The 24,056-nt window shown below is 39.1% G+C and overlaps 1 protein-coding gene across 1 annotated transcript in view; it reads left to right on the forward strand.

Moving 5' to 3' along the window:
• Positions 1-24,056, forward strand: part of LOC126267834 (centromere-associated protein E-like) — a 536,568-nt gene that overhangs the window by 283,815 nt on the left and 228,697 nt on the right. The window contains exons 12-13 of the mRNA XM_049973138.1: positions 8,794-8,895; positions 13,843-13,938. Coding sequence (XP_049829095.1) covers positions 8,794-8,895; positions 13,843-13,938 — 198 coding nt within the window. The remainder of the gene's footprint in view (positions 1-8,793; positions 8,896-13,842; positions 13,939-24,056) is intronic.

The following is a 24,056-nucleotide window of genomic DNA, read 5'->3' on the forward strand; positions in this document are numbered from 1 at the left end:
GTGCACTTTTGCAATGATTTCTGTATTACTGTCATATCTTGGCTGACCACTGCACAGATCATCGTCTAAGCTCCCCTGACTAAATTTAAATTCATTTGCCCACTTGGCAACAGTTGAATATGAAGGAGCAGAGTCCCCCGGTGTATTCTGGAAATCAGCATGAATGTCCTTCACTTTCATACCTTTCTTTATGAAGCACTTAATCACTGCTCAAATCTCGATTTTTTCCGTCTTTGCAAATCATTATGCGGGCACATCAACAGAGCAACGTCACTGCCACAGCTCTCTTCCAAGAGCACTGATGTGGCACGTGCTTACAGGCAACAGTCCAATGAACATCATTTGAACAACTCGTTGCGCTAGCCATGTGAACAACTCGTTGCGCTACCGCTGGCCTCTCGTGGTGATTCCGAGAACTTTCCAAACTACTCTCGTACATGGGAAAACTAAATATTTATTGGATATTTTAAGCAAGAACTGTTGTCAGCCATGATTTATTTTCTTGAAATGTCCCAGATCTTTTAATTTTTCGTGTCTGTTTGAGTAAATTTTAGAATTAAAAGTTTGGTAGTAGCCCCTCAACTCACCAACTGCTGGAACAATACATGTCATTAAGTTAACCTAAAGAGATCCACAACTTCTCCCTTCCCTCAAGTCAATGTACAAGTTTGGTCTGTCTCTTTTCCTGAATTTTCCTTGGCTTGAATAGCTCAGGTGAGAGCTATTTTACTGTATTAACGTGTCAGGATTGGCGAGGAAGGGGAAGCAGTAGGCACCCGTTGAGGTGATGAAGTTAAACATGATAGACATGATGGTTTATTTCAGTAAAATGTGGTTGAAGGCAGGCCTAGAGAAAGTGCTGAAACTGAATGGGCTGCTGCCCAAGAGAGCAGGAGAGGAGAGTGTCTTAACAGGGTTGGAAGCTGCCAGCAGAAGAAAGCAGATGGTGTGTCCACTCTGGCAGCTGGCCGCGGCTCCACCCCATGTGACCACCTCCCTGTTGGACAGCCAAATTGTAGATGCGCAGTTCAGTAGCGCTACCTCGTCAGCAACACGTGACTTTAGCTGCTGATGGTTCAACATGTGAGTTTCGAAGTGGTTCTGTTCGATATAATGCAATGTGACTTATAAGCTGTAACTAGCCACCAGGCAGAAGGCGCTGGCAAACATAAATTGAAATACAAATAATTAAAATTTTATAGTATTACATCCACTCAGTAATGGCCCCCACTGTACAACTGGGATCATGACTCTTAAGTTATCAAACCAAAGAAACCCTTGTGTCCATACTAAAGGTGATTTTGTTAAGGCTGTTTTCTGTGGGAGGAGAAGGGATTCTGGACTTGTCAAACAGTAAGTGACCCATTGGAGGAAGAAAGGAAGAAGAGAGAGAAGGAGCAACAGTATATTTGGTCTAAATGTTTTTGTTTTCACTAGCACTACAACATCAGCAACTAGGTGTAATTCCCGTTGTGTTTGATGTACTGTGATTGGTACCATATGATCGTGATACTGCTAAAATCTGGAAGATAATATCTCACAGAAAAGTAATTATTTCGAGAGAACAAACCATGAATAATATCTGTTTCCGTTGCTAGTATCTTCTCTTTACACAGTACTCACAGTATTCAACAATTTGAAAATGATAGATGTTTAAATACACTCAATCCTTCAGCTCCTACTAATTTCCGTTAGGCATAGGATTTAGACTCTTCCTTTTGCAGCTTATGATAGGTATGTGTCTGATAATAGATCAGCATGAAGTAAATAAATAAAAGTAGTCTCTGTTGGGCAGCTTATGTCAGTATACATAAAATCATATAAATGTGACAAAGAACTTACAGAGAACTTAAACTTGGAAACAAACAGTCAAAGGAAAAAAGGAGCTAAGGTATAAAAATACTTAATAGCACTATGTTCTTGAACCCAATCTACAGGGCATTACTTATGAGATTGTATATCACTGCAACCTGTATCATGAAACCTGGTTCCTTATGTAATGACAAACAGAAATAGCTGTGGACAGAATAAGTGAAAAAAGTTCAAGAGAAGAAGACAGCTTTTAAGAAATCATATGTTGACTTGTCTCTGTCTCATAGTATCCTCTCCTGGAGATCTGAATTGAGGACTCTTTTAATGTGGATAAATTTATATAGAGTTGCATCTTGAAGGTCTTCTATGGACTGTTTTGTATTATTGAGGATGCTCCTGCTGGCTAAACCATACAGAGATGTCTACATTACAATACAAACTAGGTGTAATGGATAATTCTAAAAAGGTGAAAAAGATAAATTAATAATGAGACAACATCGGAAACAGTAAATCTGAGATACCCTGAAGGTCAGTGGCATCACGTCAACTAATGGAAAAAGAAGGAAATTTTGGGATAGAAATAGACAACAATTTTTTTTTTTCTTTTCTGTCAAACTTCACTGTTCAAATTTTGAAGGTGACGTTGAAGCCATCAGAATTGCAATGAGTCAGCTAGACAATTTATTCCATCCGTTCAACAAAGCAGTAATATTTTGTGATGCCAGAGCAGGAATTTCACTGGTTATCAACACACAAGATCCAAAAGTCATAAAAATTAAATAAGGCTAAGAAGTAATTAAGTCACTACAACAGAAAGAACAATATAATTATGGTCCAGTGCATACAATCTGGAACAATTACAATGATCCCATAAAATTTCATGTGTATGAAAGATCTTGAAAAACCTCACGAATAACTCAGTACTGTAGTACCTAATGAAACAAGGATAGAAACAGTAGCCATTTTGTGCTTGACTGCCATGCATGACTATTTAGCAAATTACCAGCGTACATATCCAGTCTATCAACAAGCCAGGTGGCACAATGGTTAGCACACTGGAATCACATTTGGGAGGATGGTGGTTCAAATCTCTTCTGGTCGTCCAAATTTAGGTTTTCCATGATTTCGATAAATCACTCCAGGAAAATGCAGGATGGTTCCTTTGAAAAGAGCATGACCGATCTCCTTCTCCATTCCTTCATAATCTGAGCATGTGCTCTGTCTGTAATGACACCGCAGTTGACAGGATGTGAAACTGTAATTTTCTTTTCTTCTGTCCTTCTCTATTCTATTGTCTCCTAAATGTGTTTTGTGCTACGAAATTGGTTCAGTCATGAATAAAGAATATTTAAAAAAACCTTATTAAATGAAGATGATCTTATTCAGACTTTACATTTTGTTCTGGAGCAAGAAGGTGAATGACTACTACAATAATAATAATAATAATAATAATAATAATAATATTTAAGAAGTAATAAACCAACAAGCACAAAATAAGCTGCAGGCATTTATGGTCATCAAAAAGTGAAAGAAAGAGAGCATACAGGGTGGCCGAGAAGTCCCATACCCCCTATTACTGAATGCTAATTAATTTTATTTGTTTTAGCACAAGTACATACTTTCTTAATAAGTACCCAAGATATTAGTATGTTCCCCATCATGCTGTAAATACATTTACATACTCCTACATGTTCGTCTTGATACATTTTTGAGCATGTCCAGAGTTACAACACGAAACACATCCTCAAAACAGCATTGTGCCATTCTCTGTTTGTAGAATAATGACATGCAGATACATACACTTTCATGAGTCCCCATAATGAGTTGTCATCTGTGGTGAGGTCAGGGTGACCATTTCATAGGAACTGGTGTTGCTGATGAACCACAACCTGTTCACCCTTCTGGAAAGCGTTCATTAGGAACTCAAGCATTTCAAGAACATAGTGAGGAGGTGCTTCATCCAGCTGGAAACATAAGCATCATGCGAGACCCATTTCCTGAAGCTGATGTATTAAGCATGTTTGTAACTTGTGCAAATAATGGCAGCAAAATGCACAAATATTTTGTGAGACGTTGTGGCCATTTTTAATGCACTGAGTAAATGATATGTTTTGACCATGGAATTTATTAATTTTATACTGCCTTATGCATTTTGGTCTTACACCTTTCTCAAAGGCCTTATAAGAGAAATACAAGAAAAGGTATCAGTGAAAATTCACTGGTAAAGTTCCATCAAAAGAGGCAGAACTCACCAAATATCTGTAACACATTCTTAGGTAAAATGAAACTAGAGTTGTCCAATATAAATACAAAGTATCTGGTCTACATTATTTGATGACATTTGAGTGCAAACTGACTCCCTATACACATCGAAGTATTAGGTGAAGCAGCTGATTTTAATGAAAATTTTATATTTGGAAATACAGAAACCTGATATGATTGATTGATACAGTGTCATTCTAAATGACAGATAACATTCTATTACATCTTTTACATCACCCAGTTTCTTATCTTACAAACGTCCATCTAGTGTAAGGAGACTGGTGAAAATTATCTCCTCAAGATGGTGCCAACATATAAAAATATAATTACATAATAAGTGAACATCCATCTGTTGAATAAAGTATTACAATAAATTCATAATTTAATATCCAGAGTCAGTTTCCACTCATATGTCATCAAATAAAGTAGACCAGACCGAGTGAGGTGGTGCAGTGGTTAGCAAACTGGACTCGCATTCAGGAGGATGCAGTTCAATCCTGTGTCCGGCCATCCTGATTTGGGTTTTCTGTGATTTCCTTAAATTGCCTCAGGCAAAATCTGGGGTGGTTCCTTTGAAAGGGCACAGCTGACTTCCTTCCCTATCCGATGAGACCGATGACCTCGCTGTTTGGTCTCCTCCTCCTTAATCAACCCAACCCTCCAGACAATGAAAACCTAACAATGAAAGTAGACCAACTACTTTGTGTCCATATTTGGCAACTTTAATTTCATTTTACTTAAGAATATGTTATAGATATTTGGTGAGTTCTACCTCTATTTTTTACGATGTGCATTTAATGTATTTTATCATTGTTCTTGAGTGAGTGCTCTTAACGTCTTTGAGAAAGACATAAGGCCGAAACAGGTGACAGTGTAAAATCAATAAATATAGTGATCAAGACTTATACCAATTACAGGACATATACACCGAAGAGACAAAGAAACTGGTACACCTCCCTAATATCGTGTAGGGCCCCTGCGAGTATGCAGAAATGCCGCAACGCGATGTGGCATGGACTTGACTAATGTCTGAAGTAGTGCTGGAGGCAGTTGACAGCGTGGATCCTGCAGAGCTGTCTGTAAACCTGTAAGATTACTCTTTTGAACAGCACATTGAAAGGCATCCCAGATGTGTTCAATAATGTTAATGTCTGGGGAGATTGTTGACTAGCAGAAGTGTTTAAACTCAGAAGAGTGTTCCTGGAGCTACTGTGTAGCAATTCTGGATTTTATTGCTTGCTAGTTCCAGAAGGCGTACTAATTAATGGAGAAGTCATTCCATCATTGCTGAGATATTAGCAAAAACGTTGAACAAGATGAGCCTTTGGTCTAGGAGGAAAACTCACCTGAAATAGTCTCCTGGCTGATAGATTCTTCAGTGCTGTAATAAATCAGACAAGTACCAAATGATAGGTTGACTCAAGTAACTACACTGTTTTCAAGAACAGGAGCTAAATCGGTCAGCAGTTGTCTGGTACAACATCTTTTACTTAGAGTGAAGATAATTAGAAGAATCTTGTCTCATCAAATCTGTACGTTTCAGTAGGGAAACAAAGTACTGCATGCACTGTCCAGCTGGTCCCTCCAACATTATTCCACTGACAGTTGGAGTCCACTCCTATTGTTGATCATACACACCACTTCATCAGAATTACGGACGAAGATACCATGCACTTTCTCATGGTTATGATTGCTTCTTGAAATTCTACAAAGAACAGACTCAGTGAGGAATGTGAGCATACTTTGATACCTTGGGACCTGCTTACAAATTAATTTCAGCATGAATAGTAGTGAAAGGATTGAAATCACAAGTAGGCTGAAAGCAATGATGGGACCTGTAACAAACAACTGCTGCTAGGCCTGAAGGCCAAGATATAAAATACTGTTGTTTATCTTGTATCACTGTGGCACAGAATACTGGGAAATAATAGTGACTATTGGCAGACATTTCTCTGTTATGGGAATGCATATGCTAAGTTGGATGATAGGATTTTACCTTATGTGCTCACATTTTCAGTGACAGTGTCCATCAGAGGTGCGACATACATTTTATCACAGAGAAAATGAAGGAAGGCCAACTTTTTTAGTGTGGATTGCAAATTATTTAGGAGTAAAGATGACTCAGCAAAAAGGCAGAAGCACTGCATTGTTGATAGGAAGACAAGCAAAACCTACAGAGCTTGGCTGGCTTTCAGAATGCACCTCCTTTTTCAAAGTTGTATGAAAAACATCCACACACACACACACACACACACACACACACACACACACACACACACACACTGCCTCACACTTACTCACATGCACACTTGTCTCAGGCATGTGTGTGTGTGTGTGTGTTCCAAAAGCTAGCCGAGCTCTTTACCTTTTGTTTGTGTACCTATAGATGATGCAGTGCTTCTGCCTTTCAGGGAGCCATCTTCTTTATTCCTAAATAATTCATAATTTTTAACCAGAACTTTCTGGACATATCCTGAGAGTGGAATTAACTGTTTTTGTTAAAACTGTTTAAAGTCTCAGAATGAATGGCAAGTAGACATGAGGTTAACCTAAGAAGAGAGAATAAGACGAAATGTGGCAAATGTGGTGTCCAAGATCCAAAGCAGTAAATACTAATGAAGTGGGTGGACCTTAGGATAAAGAAGAAGAAGAAGAAGAATCTCTGCTTCCCTTCGAGTTAAACAACAAAAAGCAAACAATATTTCACAAATACTAACGATGTACTTACATGGTGAAAACTCAGTTCAAATTTACTGAGCTCTTTGACTATTTCAATGAGTGCCTCATAAGTCTTTTTATTCTTCTTGTTTCAAAGTCCAGTTGAATACTGGAAGCCTGGAGTAATCTGTAAATAACTGTACACAAAATCATTAAAATAGATTTTTCACTGTCCAAACCAACGGTGATTAGCTTTTATGTGTTACACTTCATATTGTTAACTTAAAAGATCAGTAAAGTACATAAACCTCTCTACAGGCAATTAAAGGCCTATGAAACTGTTCAAAAAATTGGCCAAGAATGATGTAACAAATGATATAGTATGTAAAAAATAAGCTGTCAAAAGTTTTTACAGTAATCATGAATGTTGTGTGTCCACCCTTCATCAAATGGCACACATCTAATCGGTAGTTCAATTTTGCCCATAACTGAGCCAGCATATCGTATGTGAAGATAAGAACAACTGCTGCAATGTGTTGTGAGTCTTTGATGACATGTACTAGAGAAGGAATATAAATGCTATCCTTGATTTAACCCCACATTAAAAATCTCAGAGCATGGAGTTGGGTAATATGGTGGCAGTTTCAGGTTGTGGTGTGAGGTATGGTTGCGGCACTACAAAATAGGTGATACTGTTAGCAAACAGCTATCCTCCTCCAATTTCTTGTGTTGCTTCACTACACTGTTGTAACCGGATGGTGTCTTGTGAAACTTGCCACAGAAAGCTCTTTGCATGCTCACTACTGATTGGCAACATGTAAATTCTATCTGACAAAATGCATTCTCTCCCAAATTTGTTGCCATTTTCAGCACCTACATTTGGTTGCATATTTCCAGAGTAATTTGCAGAAATTTTTTTAATTTACAATGGTTTTTTAAAATGCTTCATGGAACTTCTAATCACCCTTATTTTGTTCTTGCCTTCCAATATCTTTTGTTTGACACACGTTACTATGTTACAAAGTCATTTTTCTATGCTCCATAGTCTCTCCACCCTATGTATGATGCTACTGTAAGACCAGAACTTTACTGACAGTCTAGTAAGTGAAATAAAGCTGTCTGCAACCCAAATATTGGTTTGCACACAGCAGTTCTTTACTACTCATGGTCCTAAAGGAGGCGGTATGCATTTCCCTTCCTCCAACCTTTGAACTGACTTACTGTTCTAGTTATAGGGGATTTACAATTTGACATGGACTCTGAATAAAACAATAAATAAATAGTGTAATGTGACATATTTCACATTAACAAGCCATTGACAGGTTTGAAAGAAGTGATGTTACCAAAAAATATTCCAGTAACAGCTGGAGATTGAGTGCCGGATCTCTGGTTTTGTAATTGATACAGTAAACATCCTTAACCCCAATTAATTTGAGATATCTGCCTAGAAACATAAATACTTCACTTATGAAAGGTGTAGGAAAGACACTCCACTCCAGCTGTTCTGTAAGACAAAATAATTTTGTGACAAGTGCCTGGCACTCTACTAGAATGACTAATTGAGTGATGTGTGACACGGAAAATGTGTACACAGTTGTAAAGAGGGAAGAATTCATTCAAGAAAGTTCCTCCATTGTACCAATATGAAGAACTGTTGATGATTGTTGGCCGCTGAAGTCCATATATGGGCTCCGCAATTGCACTGTAAAGTGAAGACACATTCTAGAAACAACCCATAGGTAGTGTTGATGGCATTCTCCACCACATCCTTTTTCCAAGGTGCACAGGAGAGCTTTTGTAAAGTTTTTGAAAGTAGGAAACAGGTATTGGTTGATTTAATGGTGTGTGCTGGGAAATGAGGGATGCTTGTCTTTCTCAGAGGGTAAGAACATAGTCTACAGGTTTAATTTATCGTAGTGTTCAAATATTACATTATTGTTGGTATGCCCTACTCTCCAGTACTGTGTAGTGCCAAGAAAATAATGAATATTTTTTCTCTATCTGTTATTAACATAATTGTAACTGAAAAATGTAAATTCATGGTTTCTTTAATTTACTTAGGAGTATATGAAGAAATCAGCAGAAGATTTGTCTAAAGAACTTAAAGATAAAAGTGAAGAAGAGAAAGCACAAAAAGAAGCTCTTGCAAAGGCTGAGAAGAGGGTAAGTTCATAAATGTGTAAATTCATATGCTATGTTATGAATATGTAGTATGGTTATTTCTGATGGTTTATTCAGTGAGAAGTAATATTAAGGATGTCATATGATGAAGTGTATGTGTTAATTAATACATATAAGGTAAATGACTGCTCACCAAGAAGCAGAGCTGAGGCATGATCAGCAGCATTGTTAGAAAGGATTATTATAACTTGCTAAGCTTTTTTGCTCTAGTCGGCCTACAGTTATGTGTGTGTGTGGGGGGGGGGGGGGGGGGGTCATGATGCAGGGAGCTTTGAAGAAGGACTTTCTTTGAAATCATGTCCACATATTATTTTTTCCACATGTCTGTACCCAGCTCAGTGCCTCGTCTGTGAGCAGCATTTTATAGTTATATCCTTTTTACTGATTAACCTATATTTTAAATGTGCATACAGTTAAATTGATTGATTTGGTGGAGGGAACCAAACGGTGATGTCATTGGTCTCTTTGAATTAGGGAAGGATGGGGGCTCTGCCCTTTCAAAGAGGAACCATTGTCTGAAGTCATTTAGGGAAAGCACAGAAAATCTTAAATCGGGATGGCTGGATGTGGGTTGCACCATCATCCTCCCAAATACCAGTCCAGTGTGCATTTAATCTTTAAATACATATATTTCTCCTTGATTTCATGTATTTTGTATTTCCCTCAACATGATTAATTTCTTATACACGTTCTCTACTGTATCCTGCCACTTAGAATGTGAACATAATTTCAAGATTTTGACCCTAAAAGTCTTATAAACAACACACATCCATCAGCATAGCACTAATAATCTAATACTATAATAAATGTTCAGAAAAATATATACTGTATATAAATCTGTACTACTGTATAGAGACAAGTTGTTGTTTAATGTTGTTGCCAAAAATCTCAAAAAGTTCTTGATCAATTTAAAACTGTTTTTTACACTATGCTCCGATAAACATTTTGACAAATATTGGCTGTATATATATTTTAACCCTTAACTACTATGGTCATTCACAGAAACACAATTACTATGGAGGGGTCTCACAGACCGCATTTTTCTATTTTATATATCAAACCATAATTTTGCTGAATTTATGTAGTTTCTTGATTTCCAGTCATTTATTACACTTCTTAGAGGTGGCTTTTGTTGAAATTTGATTTTTTTTTAAACGCTACGGTATTTTAAACACTTCAACAATTAAAACAAAACAAAGACTGGAGTATATTTTAATTTTATGAGTTACGAAAATAACAGAAAATAGTTACCTTTCTACTCACACATAGATTTTCAGCTGAGGGATTATATTGCAAATTGGCAATATAACTAGGCGGAAAAATCCGACATGACTTATGACAAATTGTGTGCGAAGCCAGCTTTCAGTTTACGACTCACTTTGCAATGTAGAGCGAATATTTCAGTCCATAAGTCTATGAATGGAGAAACATTGCCACCATTTTACTTCTAAAATTACACGTAAAAACTAAATACTTGTTCTCATGTGCTACTGAACCATACTTTAGTCAATTTACACCTGCAAACACTTCACGCAGACCTTCCTGGAACACTCCAAACAAATCAGAACAGCACACTGTTCACATGGTTACTTTGTTTTCCTCTTCAGATGAGGAGGGCGAAAGGTGCACGTTTTTCAATTTTTGATTTCTTCTTTTGGTGTCTGGGACTCATCTTGCAAGTGAATACATCTGTCTCACATAACACACACTGCACAGAAAGCCCAGCATTCCCCGCCATGGAGAAACAGTAGTATGCAATAAAAATGCGGCACGCAAACACTATGGTACGTCTGTGAGACCTCTCAAGGCTAATAATTACGAAACAAAGAGCAGCAACAATGGAAGAATGCTTGCATGTGTAGGTACATGAAAGAGTCCATTTGGCTTTGCAGGGGTGTGAGAAAGATCTCGACAAAAAAATTAGTAGTGGTCTGAGAGACGGTCAATAGTAGTTAATGGTTAAATATAAATGTGTGGTTCCTGAAGAGGTGCAGCAGCCTTTTCAGTAGTTGCAGGGGCAACAGTCAGGATGATTGGCTGACCTGGCCTTGTAACACTAACCAAAATGGCCTTGCTGTGCTGGTACTGTGAACGGCTGAAAGCAAGAGGAAACTACCGCTGTAATTTTTCCCGTATGATTAAATGATGATGGCGTCCGCTTGGGTAAAATATTCTGGAGGTAAAATAGTCCCCCATTCGGATCTCCGGGCGGGGACTACTCAAGAGGACGCCGTTACCAGGAGAAAGAAAAGTGGCTTTCTACGGATCGGAGAATGGAATGTCAGAACCCTTAATCGGGCAGGTTGGTTAGAAAATTTAAAAAGGGAAATGGGTAGGTTAAAGTTAGATATAGTGCAGGAGGAACAAGACTTTTGGTCAGGTGAATATAGGGTTATAAATACAAAATCAAATAGGGGAAATGCAGGAGTAGGTTTAATAATGAATAAAAAATAGGAGTTTGGGTAAGCTACTACAAACAACATAGTGAACGCATTATTGTGGCCAAGATAGACACAAAGCCCATGCCTACTACAGTAGTACAAGTTTATATGCCAAGTAGCTCTGCAGATGATGAAGAAATTGATGAAATGTATGATGAGATAAAAGAAATTATTCAGGTAGTGAAGGGAGACAAAAATTTAATAGTCTTGGGTGACTGGAATTTGACAGTAGGAAAAGGAAGAGAAGGAAACGTAGTAGGTGAATATGGATTGGGGCTAAGAAATGCAAGAGGAAGCCACCTGGTAGAATTTTGCACAGAGCATAACTTAATCATAGCTAACACTTGGTTCAAGAATCATGAAAGAAAGTTGTATACATGGAAGAACCCTGGAGACACTAGAAGGTTTCAGATAGATTATATAATGGTAAGACAGAGATTTAGGAATCAGGTTTTAAATTGTAAGACATTTCCAGGGGCAGATGCGGACTCTGACCACAATCTGTTGGTTATGAACTGTAGGTTAAAACTGAAGAAACTGCAAAAAAGTGGGAATTTAAGGAGATGGGACCTGGATAAACTGAATGAACCAGACGTTGTACAGAGTTACAGGGAGAGCATAAGGGAACAATTGACAGGAATGGGGAAAAGAAGTACAGTAGAAGAAGAATGGGTAGCTCTGAGGGATGAAGTAGTGAAGGCAGCAGAGAATCAAGTAGGTAAAAAGATGAGTGCTAGTAGAAATCCTTGGGTAACAGAAGAGATACTGAATTTAATTGATGAAAGGACAAAGTAAAAAAATGAAGTAAGTGAAGCAGGCAAAAAGGAATACAAACGTCTCAAAAATGAGATTGACAGGAAGTGCAAAATGGCTAAGCAGGGATGGCTAGAGGACAAATCTAAGGATTTAGAGGCTTATCTCACGAGGGGTAAGATAGATACTACCTACAGGAAAATTAAAGAGACGTTTGGAGAAAAGAGAACCACTTGCATGAATATCAAGAGCTTTGATTGAAACCCAGTTCTAAGCAAAGAAGGGAAAGCAGAAAGGTGGAAGGAGTATATAGAGGGGCAAAATACTAATCCGAATTCTTTACAGACGAATAGAAAAACTGGTAGATTACAACCTCAAAGAAGATCAGTTTGGATTCCGTAGAAATGTTGGAACACGTGAGGCAATACTGACCCTACGACTTATCTTAGAAGAAAGATTAAGGAAAGGCAAACCTACATTTGTAGCATTTGTAGACTTGGAGAAAGCTTTTGACAATGTTGACTGGAATACTCTCTTTCAAATTCTGAAGGTGGCATTGGTAAAATACAGGGTGTGAAAGGCTATTCACAATTAGCACAGAAACCAGATGGCAGTTATAAGAGTCGAGGGACATGAAAGGGAATCAGTGGTTGGGAAGGGAGTGAGACAGGGTTGTAGCCTCTCCCCGATGCTATTCAATCTGTATATTGAGCAAGCAGTAAAGAAAACGAAAGAAAAGTTCAGAGTAGGTATTAAAATCCACGGAGAAGAAATAAAAACTTTGAGGTTCGCTGATGACATTGTAATTCTGTCAGAGACAGCAAAGGACTTGGAAGAGCAGTTGAATGGTATGGACAGATTCTTGAAAGGAGGATATAAGATGAACAACAACAAAAACAAAACGAGGGTAATGGAATGTAGCCGAGTTAAATCAGGTGATGCTGAGGGAATTAGATTAGGAAATGAGGGACATCCTACACTAGATACTTCCCACCCCTCTTAAAGTGGTGTTCTTTTACCTACCCAACTTCCACAACATCTTAGTCCATCCATATGCCATTCCCAATCCCAACCCATTCCCACAGGGATCATATCCCTGTGTTAGACCCAGTTGCAAAACCTGCCCAATCCATCCACCATCACTTCGTATTCCAGTCCTGTCAGATGACCCTATCAGAGGCTGGGTCACGTATGAAAGCAGCCATGTAATTTACCAGCTCTGCTGTAATCGGTGCACAGGTTCTTATATTGATAGCTTTCAGCTGTCCACTAGGATGAATGGCCACTGCCAAACTTTTGCCAATAGCAGAGTAGACCAACCTGTGGCACATCATGCAGCTGAATGTAACACACTTGATTTCAATGGCTGCTTCACTATGCGAGTCATTTGGATCCTTCCCTCCGCCACCAGCTTTTCTGAACAGTGTAAATGGGAGTTATCGTTACAACACATTCTCCACTCCTGTAATTATTCCGGTCTCCACCTACAGTAACATATTGTCCCCACACCCTCCACCCAACAGTTTCTACCTCCTCTGCCCTGAAAAACTCCCCCCCCCCCCCTCCCCCCTCCATTCTCATCTAATACCCTATTTATTTGCAGCCCTCTGGCAATGCATCTGCCCATCTTTCCCAGCTCCTCTCCATTTTTGCCCCTTTTTTCTCCATTGGTTGATTTATGCAAGTCACTATTTTATTTCAATAATACAGTAATGGTATTCCTTTAACTTAACAGAATGAAGAACAGCAAGTGACCATCAAAAATCTTCAGGAGGCCTTACTGTCTACAAAAAATCAACTGGAAGAGCTCCAAGGAAAAGGAACAGTGGAAGTGAGTGTAAACACTGGAAGAACTTGGGGATGGTTGCAAACTTCTAGAAGTAACCATACAACTAAGATGGTTGTGCATGATGTTTGATATTTCTTCATTAGCATTCTGGTGAACAATCTTTCACATAGAGAGATATGTGGGAATGTACAAATGTTTTTAGTCACAGCAGCAACTGCTGTAGTAGGTATAATACAAACGATATAATTTTATAACAATGGAATCATGTAAGTCTCTGTTCAGTGAAAACACTTACGTATGTTCTAATTTTTTGCTACTTTACTAATATTAGTTTTATTGAAGGTACATAGCAATTGATTCACACAGTAGTTCGTTAATGGATCTTGCTCTGTCTAATAACTTTATGAATTAGTCTTTGCACTTTCAGATATTCAATTCGTTAAATGCTTAGAATTGTGAGATTTCTTCTGTAATTTCATTTGAGATTTCTTCTGTAATTTCATTTGGAACTGTTACTAGTTTAACTTGCTTGTACTGTAGCTTTAATAGAAATGTGTCAATTTGTGATTTACCGAGGGTAACAGCATGCTCAGAATTATTTCTTCAATTTTAACACTTTGTAAGAAGTTTCTTTCTTGCACCCAACAATTATAGTAATTTATTGAGCTCTTTAAAACTATTAAACCTTGCAGTTATTGTATGTGAGTAATTAGATTTAATTTAAGTATGTACCTGATAAAGAACTACAAGAATTTTAATGATTGACGTACTACTTATTCTGTGGTGCTGTAAGATAGTAAGATTGGAGAAATCTGCAGAGAGTTAGCTTTTGTGTAGGAAAATATTTGTAGGTACATTTCGTGATATAATTTGTGGTATTCGAGGTTCTTTGTGAAAGTTTTCAAAACTGTGATACTGTAGGGAAGGCACTTCCTAGTTAATGCATAAGCCTTTTACCAGTCGCAGAGCAGAATTTGAAGGCATGGTTAGAGTAGTGTATTTCGTTCTAGTTCCTCTGTATAGGGTATTACATAATATTATGAATGTATCATGTATCTGGAGTTAATGGAGTTTATAAAACACAACGACCACTCTTGTAAACAATTAATCTCAGTGAAGAGAAAAAATTATCTATTTTTATTGAAGAATCCTTATTGATAAAATACAGAACACTTACGTAGGGTAAGTTACAGTCAGTTGTCTATTTTTATAACTGTTAAAAGAAAATGTAGTGTGTCTCATTATTGATGAGTTTTTGTTATATATTCATTTAATTTTAAGTGTCTATACTCATGTACATATATTTTTTGTGTGTTTTACCAGATAAATGTAATTTAAGACTATTTAATTCAAAATATATTTATGTATTTATTTATATTTTATTTATGAGTGTTGCTATTTTGAAAAGTCATGAATATTATCTTGTACATTGGAAATGGTTTTGTCAAGTGAAATATTTTTGGACACTAGATAAAATTTTAACTGTGAATAATTAAATAGTTATTCAGAGTCTGTCATGTGAAAAATGCTGAAATACTTACTAATTTTTCATATTTCCTCAATAATTCAAATTAAATATCTCAGTGTTGCTAAAACAACTAAAACCCCTTTTGTTTCTATGCTACAAGTCACATTCTCCTACTTTACCATTCCAACTGATTTAATTTGCCTGGCAATTCTCAGAGATGATTTATTGTACTGTAGTAGACGAATGTAGCATGTTATCTACAAATTTTTTTTTCCTTCCCCCGTTTGTGTATATATAAAGCTGTTTGTTAGTCTGTGTTCAGTTGAACCTGAAATTTAGATATACTGCTTTAAATCACAGTCTGAAAATAACAATCATTTCTGAAATGTGGGTGTACCAACAATAAATTATGTGATTAGTTTCATCTGTGCTATCAACATATGTCATACAAAGACTTGCGGATTTTGAAAGACCTTCTGCCATTCATACTCATCATTGAGAGTATTCTACTACAATGAATAAGGGAATTTAAATGTTTCAGATTTCTACAAAGTTGGCCTGAGGGAACGGTATCTTTTTAAATTTTTCAGAAATATCCAAGGAATTTTGTATATAAACATAGGAACATAAACAGCCGTGCATGTTCTCACAAGTCACAACATGATGGTGCATCGATTGGTCATTGTCTAGTGACCATTTTCCTTCCAATATACAGCCCATTTTAAAAACATGTATATTCTCTGTGCCACTCTCTGTAACAGATTAGTAGATAGGTATGTTTTACTTTATTTTATTTGAATGTAGCTTTCCCAATAAAATAATTATAAGTTACTTTGAAAGTGTCCAACAATCTCCCTGGGCACAGTATGTGCTAGTTTCCTGTACTGCTCACACTGTCATTCCTGTTCGTTTCATGCAACCTCCCCCCCCCCCCCCCCCCCCTTCTTTCATCTGCTTCGTATTGCTCACTGCATTCAATTCATAGCTATATGAATATTCATTGATAACTCTCACTAAGAAAGCTCGTTCTCATGCACATTTCCATCTCCCACACTTAAAACAACCCCTCACATTGTGCATTTTCATGTACTCTGAGGAAGAACACGCAGTGCATAAGTTGATCTACCGTATTCTTCACATGTGTTCTTGTCTACCATTCAGCATTCAATTGCTTACATTAAAAATGGCTGTGGAAAAACCATGGGTTACTCAACAAATGAATATAGCCTTCAAATGGAAAATGTAATTTTATGCAGTTGACTTTATATGGTATGTAAAATAAAGGAAAGTATGGTAAATAAAATAAAGGAAAGGCAACTACTCAACTGTTGTGTTGCACATAGGAACACACAACAGAAAACAGTATTCTCACTAGCTAGGCATGCAGCATTACTGTATGATTAAATGATGATGGTGTCCTCTTGGGTAAAATATTCCGGAGGTTAAATAGTCCCCCATTCTGATCTCCGGGTGGGGACTACTCAGGAAGACGTCGTTATCAAGAGAAAGAAAACTGGTGTTCTACGGATCGGAGAGTGGACTGTCAGATTCCTTAATCAGGCAGGTAGGTTAGAAAATATAAAAATGGAAATGGATAGGTTAAAGTTAGATATAGTGGGAATTAGTGAAGTTCAGAGGCATGGGGGACAAGACTTTTGGTCAGGTGAATACAGGGTTATAAATACAAAATCAAATAGGGGAAATGCAGGAGTAGGTTTAATAATGAATAAAAACATAGGAGTGTGGGTAAGCTACTACAAACAGCATAGTGAACACATTATTGTGGCCAAGATAGACACGAAGCCCACGTCTACTACAGTAGTACAAGTTTTATGCCAAATAGCTCTGTAGATGATGAAGAAATTGATGAAATGTATTATGAGATAAAAGAAATTATTTTGGTAGTGAAGGGAGGCGAAAATTTAATAGTCATGGGTGACTGGAATTCGACAGTAGGAAAGGGAAGAGAAGGAAACGTAGCAGGTGAATATGGATTGGGGCTAAGAAATGCAAGAGGAAGCCGCCTGGTACAATTTTGCACAAATCGTAACTTAATCATAGCTAACACTTGGTTCAAGAACCATAAAAGAAGGTTGTATACATGGATGAATCCTGGAGATACTACAAGGTATCAGATAGATTATATAATGGTAAGACAGAGATTTAGGAACCAGGTTTTAAATTGTAAGACATTTCCAGGGGCAGATGTGGACACTCTATTGGTTATGAACTGAAGATTAAAACTGAAGAAACTGCAAAAAGGTGGGAAATTAAGGAGATGGGACCTGGATAAACTGAAAGAACCAGAGGTTGTACAGAGTTTCAGGGAGAGCATAAGGGAACAATTGACAGGAATGGGGGAAAGAAGTACAGTAGAAGAAGAATGGATAGCTCTGAGGGATGAAATAGTGAAGGAAGCAGAGGATCAAGTAGGTAAAAAATCAATTGCTAGTAGAAATCCTTGGGTAACAGAAGAAATATTGAATTTAATTGATGAAAGGAGAAAATATAAAAATACAGTAAATGAAGCAGGCAAAAAGGAATTCAAACGTTTCAAAAATGAAATTGACAGGAAGTGCAAAGTGGCTAAGCAGGGATGGCTAAAGGACAAATGTAAGGATGTAGAGGCTTATCTCACGAGCGGTAAGATAGATATTGCCTACAGGAAAATTAAAGAGACCTTTGGAGAAAAGAGAACCACTTGCATGAATATCAAGAGCTTTGATGGAAACCCAGTTCTAAGCAAAGAAGGGAAAGCAGAAAGGAGTAAGGAGTATATAGAGGGCTATACAAGGGCGATGTACTTGAGGATAATATTCTGAAAATGGCAAAATAGTCTCGTACTTCATGAAGAATATAATAATTCCAATCCCAAAGAAAGCAGGTGTTGACAGATATGAAAATTACTGAACTATCAGTAATAAGTCACAGCTGCAAAATACTAACACGAATTATTTACAGATGAATGGAAAAACTGGTAGAAACTGACCTCGGGGGAGATCAGTTTGGATTCCGTAGAAATATTGGAACACGTGAGACAATACTGACCCTACGACTTATCTTAGAAGAAAGGTTAAGGAAAGGCAAACCTACGTTTGTAGCATTTGTAGACTTAGAGAAAGCTTTTGACAATGTTGACTGGAATACTCTCTTTCAAATTCTGAAGGTGCCAGGGGTAAAAGATAGGTGAGAAAGGCTATCGAGGAGCACGGAAGGGAAGCAGTGGGTGGGAAGGGAGTGAGACATGGTTGTATGTTATTAAGTCTGTATATTGAGCAAGCAGTAAAGGAAACAAAAGAAAAATTCAGAGTAGGTATTAAAATTCATGGGGATGAAAGAAAAACGTTGAGGTTCGCCAATGACATTGTAATTCTGTCAGAGACAGCAAAGGACTTGGAATAGCAGTTGAACGGAATGGACAGTGTCTTGAAAGGAGGATATAAGATGAACATCTCAAAAGCGAAATGAAGGTAATGGAATGTAGTTGAATTAAGTCGGGTGATGCTGAGGGAAGTAGATTAGTAAATGAGACACTTAAAGTAGTAAAGGAGTTTTGCTATTGGGAGAGAAAAATAACTGATGATGGCCGAAGTAGAGAGGATATAAGATGTAGACTGGCAATGGCAAGGAAAGTGTTTCTGAAGAAGAGAAATTTGTTAACATCGAATATAGGTTTAAGTGTCAGGAAGTCATTTCTGAAAGTATTTGTATGGACTGTAGCCATGTATGGAAGTGAAACATAGACGATAAATAGTTTGGACAAGAAGAGAATAGAAGTTTTCAAAATGTGGTGCTACAGAAGAATGCTGAAGATTAGATGGGTAGATCACATAACTAATGTGGAGGTATTGAATAGAATTGGGGAGAAGAGGAGTTCGTGGCACAACTTGACAAGAAAAAGGGATCAGTTGGTAGGACATGTTCTGAGGCATCAAGGGATCTCCAATTTGGTATTGGAGGGCAGCGTGGAGGGTAAAAATCATAGAGGGAGACCAAGAGATGAATACACTAAGATGAAAAGCTTGCACAGAATAGAGTAGCATGGAGAGCTGAATCAAACCAGTCTCAGGATTGAGGACCACCACCACAACAACAACAGGAACACACAACAGAAAACAGTATTCATACTAGCTTTCAACCTCTTGCTCTTTCTCCTGCACAAGTTCAAACATTCACACACACAACTACACTGACAATGAAACGTATAGACCTGAAGCTGTGGCAAGACTGTCTGTGAATTATTGATTGTTGATAGCTGCTGCCTGGATAGATGGGGGTGGGGAGGAAGTAGGTAAGAATGAATGAGGTGAGGAGGGGTAGCAGGATAGTGTGAGGCAAGTTTTTCAACAGATGACTCCCTGTGTGTGTGTGTGTGTGTGTGTGTGTGTGTGTGTGTGTGTGTGTGTGTGAGAGAGAGAGAGAGAGAGAGAGAGAGAGAATGAATGAATGAGTGAATGCCCTACTTGTAAGGGGGGGGGGGGGAGATAATCATAGAAGAATGTGTTACATAATGTGGATGGGAAAGGAGTAGTGGTGTGGACAGAAGAGAGAAGGGAAAAGGTGAGCTGAGGCAGAGGGACATAGGTTAGTAGAGCTTTAGGCCTGGAGGATTGTGTGAGCACAGGATATGTTGGAGAGACAATTCCTGCCCTCATAGTCCAGAGGAACTAGTGCTGGAAGGAAATATCCAGTTGGCTTGTATAGTGAAGTAGCTGTTGAAGTCATTTGTGTTGTTGTGTGCATCTTATTTGGCAGTTGGATGGTCAAGTGTGCATTTTACTATGGGTTAGCATTAATCATTCATGCAAGTAGACAGTTGGTTGCTTCTCATACTTACATAGAATACTGTGCAGTAATTGCAGCATAACTGACATATAAAACAGCAGCTTTCACACTTGGCCCTCCCTCTTACATGGCAGGAAATGCCTTTGACTGGACTGCAATAGGAGGTGGTTGGTGGAGTGGGCGGGAGAGGTCTTGCACCTGGATCGACTGCAAAGGAATGACCCATGGGGTACAGTACTAGAAACAGAATCGGAATAGTGATAGGCAAGAATATTCTATAGTATGAGGGAGCGAGGAACTGGGTAATGTGGGTAGGGTTTTCTGTAGGATATCACTCATCGACACAATGAGATATAGTCAAAAGCCCTGGTGAAATGTGGTTTAGCTTGTCAATACCAGGATGGTACTGGGTGAACAGAGGAGTCCTGCTGGAGGCAGGTTAACAGGTTTACTGATGTTAGAATAGGAGATGGCATGGGAAATTTTTTTGTGGATGAATTGAATAGGATACTGTCTGTCAATAAAGGCTCTTATAAGGTTATCAGCATGCTTCAACAGCTTCTACTTTCAATTGCAGCTGAAGTGTCCATGGTTGACAAGGCTTAAGGAAAAGTCTGTTTGATATGCAACAGGTGGCAGCTATTAAAGTGAAGGTACTATTGGAGGTTGGTGTGCTGGATGTCAACAGACTTATTTATGGAGATCAGCATTCAACAAATTGGCTTGTTTAGTTGAGAAGGACCAGGTGAAGCAGATATGTGGTAGGAGTTGGGGTAATGGAGAAAATAGCAAGGGTTTCCCTGCCATGAGTCTAGATTGTGAAAATTGAATCCGACAATAGAAAGTCCATCAAGAATAGTGACAATGTTATGAGAAGAATAGTGAAAATGTTACTCACCATGTAGTGGAGATGTTGAGTCACAGACGTGCACAACCAAAACACTGCTAGACAAGTAACATTTCAGCCAAAAGGCCTTTTTCTTAATTACGCAATGGGCACTTGCATGACACCATCTATGTCATCCTATTCATGGGCCCTCTAGAGGGATCCTTCCTGACATCCAAAATCCCAAATCCCTCATCTGTTTCACATTCATTTGGGACATTTTCGTGATCTGGTTCGAGGGTCCATATTTGTCCAGAACTCAACACCTTGTCCACCATTCGCTTCACCTGGTCCTCCTCAACCCAACAAGCCACCTTCCTCGATGTTGACCTCCACCTCAAAGATGGCTACATCATTACCTCCATCCATATCAATCCTACGAGCCACCAGGCAACCCTCTACTTTGACAACTGTCACCCATTCATTCCCAAGAAGTCGCTTTCATACAACCTGGCTACCCGTGGCTGTCACATCTGCAATGGTGAGCAGTCCCTCTTGAAATTAACCAAGGGTCCACTAAGGCCTTCACGGGCTGTAATTACCTTCCCAACTTCTCACAGAAGCAGATCTACCATGCCTTGACTCCCTAGTCACCTACCACCTCCCAAAGCCCCATTGTCTGGCCACAGAGGAGCATTCCCCATGTGACTCAATACCACCTAGGACTGGAGCAACTGAATCACATTCTCAACCATGGTTTTGACTACCTGTCATTGTACTCTGAAATGAGGAATGTCTTACCCACTATCATTCCCAACCATCCCACAGTGCTATTCTGCTACCCACTGAACCTACAAAATACCTTCGTCCATCCCTACTTAACCCCTGCTCTCAAACCATTGCCTCATGGCTTATATCCCTGCAATAGAGCTGTTTGCAAGATCTCTACTACATCCTTCCACCACCACCTACTCCAGTCCAGTCACAAGCATCACTTATCCCATCAAAGGCAGGGCTACCTGTGAAACCAGTCATGTGATATCAAAGCTAAGCTGCAACCACTGTACTGTGTTCTAGGTGAGCATGACAACCAACAATCTTGTCTGTCCACATGAATGACTACCGACAAACTGGGATGGGGGAAAAAAAAAAAAAAAAACTGCACTGAATTGTGCAGTTGGTAACTCTCCCTGCAATATATCCTACATTCTCATAACCTTCCTGGCCTCAACCTTCATTAGTCACTGTCATTCACCCACCTATCCTCTTCCCTGTTCCCACTCCAGTATTGTACAGTGTTCTGTCCCACCGACACACCCATTTTTTTATACTTCTCTCCTTCTGCCTTCCCCCTTCCCTCCCAGCCATGCTCCCCCCCCCCCCCCCCCCTCCCCAGTCTAACTTCCTGACTGTGGACTGCACCTGGCTGCCGTATACCCTCCTCACCTTGTCCCTCTATGTTCCCACAAGCAGCACTTTACCATTGACCACTCCTTCCCTGCTACCCCTCCCTCATCGCACATCATCCTCCTCCATGAAAAACATGACCACCCATAACACCACTGCCTTCAAATTTTACTGTTGGCAGTACACATGCTGGCAGATGACTTCACCAGGCATTCGCCATATCCACACCCTGCCATCGGCTTGCCACAATGTGTACTGTGATTCATCACTCCATGCAACGTTTTACCACTGTTCCACCATTCAATGTTTACACTCCTTACACCAAGCAAGGTGTCGTTTGGCATTTACCGGTGTGATACGTGGCATATGAGCAGCCGCTTGACTATGAAATCGAGTTTTCTCACCTCCCGTCTAACTGCCGTAGTACTTGCAGACGATCCTGATGCATTATGGAATTCCTGTGTGATGGTCTGGATAGATGTCTGCCTATTACACATTATGACCCTCTTCAATTGTCAGCGGTCTTTGTCTGTCAAAAGATGAGGTTGGCCTGTACACTTTTGTGCTGTATGTGTACCTTGACATTTCCACTTCACTATCACATCAGAAACAGTGAACCTAGGGATGTTTAGGAGTGCGGAAATCTCACATACAGAGGTATGACACAAGTGACACACAATAACCTGACTACGTTTGAAGTCCGTGAGTTCTGCAAACCCCCCACCCCTCATTCTGCTCCCTCACAATATCTAATGACTACTGAGGTCACTGATATGGAATATCTGGCAGTAGGTGGCAGCAAAATGCACCTAATATGAAAAACATATCTTTTTGGGGGTGTCCAGATACTCTTGATCACATAGTGTGATTCAGAACAATGCCTTTTGGCCAAAAGCTTACTTGTCTAGCAGACTTTTTTGTTGTACGCGTCTGCGACTCAATGCCTTCCCTGTATGGTGAGTAGCAGTCTACCCATTTCATAATTGAATCTGAACCAGACAAGAGGTTTTGGCTTGATAGATAGGATTCCTGCAGATGGCCCATAAATAAGTTGTCATAAGATGGGGCCATACAAGTACCCATGGCAGTACTGTGGTATTTATAGATTTGGCCTCAGAAAGTGAAATAATTGTGGGTCAGGATGTAGTGGGCTAGGAGGATTTGGAAAGAGTGGTGATTTTGGTGTTAGGAGAAGACTGGAAAAGGTACTGTTCCATGGCTGCAAGACCATGCATGAGTGTGAAGGATGCTTGTGTGTAAGGATGTTTCATCCATGATGTTTCATCCATAGTGAACAACAAGGAATTTGGAGATAACAGGACAGGAACTGTGGAAAGTGGTGAGTAGTGTCTTGAATATGGGATGGGAGACTATGGACAACAGTTTGAGAAGTAGATAAAAGGCATTGGCACGAGGGGTTGTCGGTGTGAGGAGGTGGATGGAGTCAGGCTTAACGTATTGGGATGGACCTAAACCCTGAGGAGGTGCTGGAGGTTCTGTTGAACTTGTGGGATGGGATCACGATTATAAGGTTTGTATGTAGAGACATCGGAAAATTGGCAGAAACTCCCAGCCACATAGTCACGATTCATGAACACTGTTGGAGACCTTGTGTGCGGGAAGTATGGTGAAGTTTTTATTGGTTTTCAGGTTGTGGATAGCTTTGTATTCCAT

This window comes from Schistocerca gregaria, chromosome 4 (assembly GCF_023897955.1).
Source record: "Schistocerca gregaria isolate iqSchGreg1 chromosome 4, iqSchGreg1.2, whole genome shotgun sequence".
Taxonomy (NCBI): domain Eukaryota; kingdom Metazoa; phylum Arthropoda; class Insecta; order Orthoptera; family Acrididae; genus Schistocerca; species Schistocerca gregaria.